This window comes from Penaeus japonicus, unplaced genomic scaffold (genome assembly GCF_977035675.1).
Source record: "Penaeus japonicus unplaced genomic scaffold, GWHDUDI00000001_assembly GWHDUDI00000014, whole genome shotgun sequence".
Lineage (NCBI taxonomy): Eukaryota > Metazoa > Arthropoda > Malacostraca > Decapoda > Penaeidae > Penaeus > Penaeus japonicus.
Window position 1 is genome coordinate 8,646,783 of NW_028234416.1, and position 2,500 is coordinate 8,649,282.

The window sequence follows — 2,500 nt, forward strand, 5'->3', positions numbered from 1 at the left end:
ATCACTATCAAGACTATAACTATCACCACTATTTTTCTCAATTATCTAGCTTATTCACCATATCCCCATATCTAAATCCTCTTCCTTTGTCACTCTCCCACCACCATCCGTCACCATCCGTCACCATCCGTCACCATCCTCACTATCCCACAGATCCGTGATGGTGGTGATGCCGACAGTCCAGTCATGAGCCGATGGTGCGGCACAAACCTTCCGACAGAGGTTACTTCGTCATCCAATCAGCTGTTCGTGATCTTCCATTCAGATCATTCCATCAATGGGCGTGGGTTTACCGCTACCTATCGCGTCGGTAGGTTGACTGTGCTGTTTGATGTCTCTTTTTTTTTATTGATATCTGCTTTATGGTGTTGTTGGAGATGTTATTTAAGGGGGGGGGGGGGTCTTCTGAACTCTTTCACAAATAGTGTTAACTCCCTGAAAAGCCCTCTCTCTCTCTTTCCCACCTTCTTTCCTCTCTCCTTCCTTACTTCCCTCCTTTCCTCTTTCCCTTCCTCCTTCCCTCTTTATCTCCCAGCATCCTTCCTTCCTTCCATCCCTCTTTATTTCCTTTCTTCCTTCCTTCCTTCCTTCCCTTCCTTCCTTCCTTCCTTCCTTTTCCCCTTCCTTCCCTTCCTACCTTCCTTCCTTCCCTCCTTCCCTTCCTCCCTCCCTCCTTACATCCCTCCCTCTCTCTCTCCCTCCCTTCCGTATTTCCTCCCACCCTCTCTCCCTCCCTTCCTTATTTCCTCCCTCTCATCCTCCCTCCATACATCCCTCACTCCCTCTCTCCCTCCCTTCCTTATTTCCTCCCTTCCTCATTTTCTCCCTCTCATCCTCCCTTCCTTATTTCCTCCCTCCCTCCTTCCTTTCCTCCTTCCCTCCCTCCCTCCCTCCCACCCTCCCTCCCTCCCTCCCTCCCTCCCTTAACTACCTTGCTCCTCAACTGATTACCTAACTCCGTTGACCATCCCTACAGCATGCGGAGGGGAGTACACCGGCTCCACGGGCCTACTCCGCTCCCCCTACCACCCCCAGAGCTACCCCCACAACCGGGAGTGCGTGTATGTGATCAGCCAGCCTGTGGGGAAAGCTATTCTCCTCAACTTCACGGATTTCGATATTGAGGGACCCTCTTACTGGGGCGGATGTCGGTGGGACTACGTGGAGGTATGTTTTGCTTTGTGGGTGTGTGGGTGGGTGGGTGGGTGTGGGTGTGGGTGGTTGTGGGTGTGAATGGGCGATGTGGGTGGGTGTGTGTGTGAATGGGGGATGTGGGTGGATGGGTGAGTGTGGGTGTGTATATGTATGTGTATGTGTTCGCACAAGCACGCAAACAACCATCGTATTACAAACAATTCCCCACCCTTCTCTCTCCCTCTCTCCCTCACTCTCCCTCTCTCCCCCTCAGATTCGCGACGGCAGACGAGCAACATCTCCCAACCTCGGCCGTTTCTGCGGACCGGAAACGCACCGACCTGACCCGATCCTCTTTACTCTCTCCCCTCTCCCTCTCTCCCTTTTTTAATTTGTTTAAGATTATTTATGTTTCCTTTATATTGGGATTCCCACAACTACATGTGGATCAAATTCGTGACAGATGCCAGCGTCAATAACCGAGGCTTCATCGGGAACTACACCACGATTGACACGTGTGAGTGTGCGAGAGTGTCATCCGTCGCTCTTCTCTCTTCATTTCTTTGAATATTTATTGAAAATTGAAAAAGAAATATTGAAAAATATTTGAATATAAAGGGTTATTGGTGAATATAAACTTAGTCAACTGTGAGTGCTTAAGGGATAAGGAACGGTATAGAATTCATGGTTTGAGATTGAATGATAGCGGGGGGACAGCGGGTGGAATCACGGCTTGTGGAAACGTTACGCAGTTGGACAAAGGATCAATCAGATGTCTATCAGATGTCCGATTATCCTCTAAGATCGAGGTTATGCACGTCCGGTTTTTGTAGAGATTGATGTCGATGGTACGAGCTTGGGTGAAGGTTTGGTTTTCATGTAATGTAAAATAAGTATATAAGTGCACACACGTATATAATGATGATGATGATTATTCTTAATTTCAGCTTTAGTATCATAGAATCATACGATTATGAATGTATAGGAAATCAAAGATAAACTGTGTATGATACATACACAGTATGTATCATACACATCAGTAATAAAAGAAAAAAAAGAAATCCGTTAAAAGAGAAATAGGCAAAATATATAAATCACTTATAATGTCTGATTACACAGAGAGAATCTCCTAACAAAGGAACGCTGGGCATTCTGCATCGTGTTACCATGATCGTTCGCACAGTTTGATATCAAAATCATGCCACGTGTAAGAGTGTCCCTCGGCCTCGGCTCTGGTCACCGTGCTAACCAGGGTATTGGCGCTCCTCAACAACCTGGATATTTCTCATTAGGCCATTTGATGTTCTATGGTGTAAAACATCAGCCCATCCATCTCTGTGGTAGAATGACACAAAACAGAACTGTT

The 2,500-nt window shown here is 47.0% G+C and overlaps 1 protein-coding gene across 1 annotated transcript in view; it reads left to right on the plus strand.

The window, feature by feature from the left end:
• The window catches only part of LOC122264806 (cubilin-like), a 259,836-nt gene that overhangs the window by 196,189 nt on the left and 61,147 nt on the right, over positions 1-2,500 (plus strand). Inside the window, exons 17-20 of the mRNA XM_086543696.1 lie at positions 154-310; positions 977-1,167; positions 1,409-1,493; positions 1,565-1,651. Coding sequence (XP_086399822.1) covers positions 154-310; positions 977-1,167; positions 1,409-1,493; positions 1,565-1,651 — 520 coding nt within the window. The remainder of the gene's footprint in view (positions 1-153; positions 311-976; positions 1,168-1,408; positions 1,494-1,564; positions 1,652-2,500) is intronic.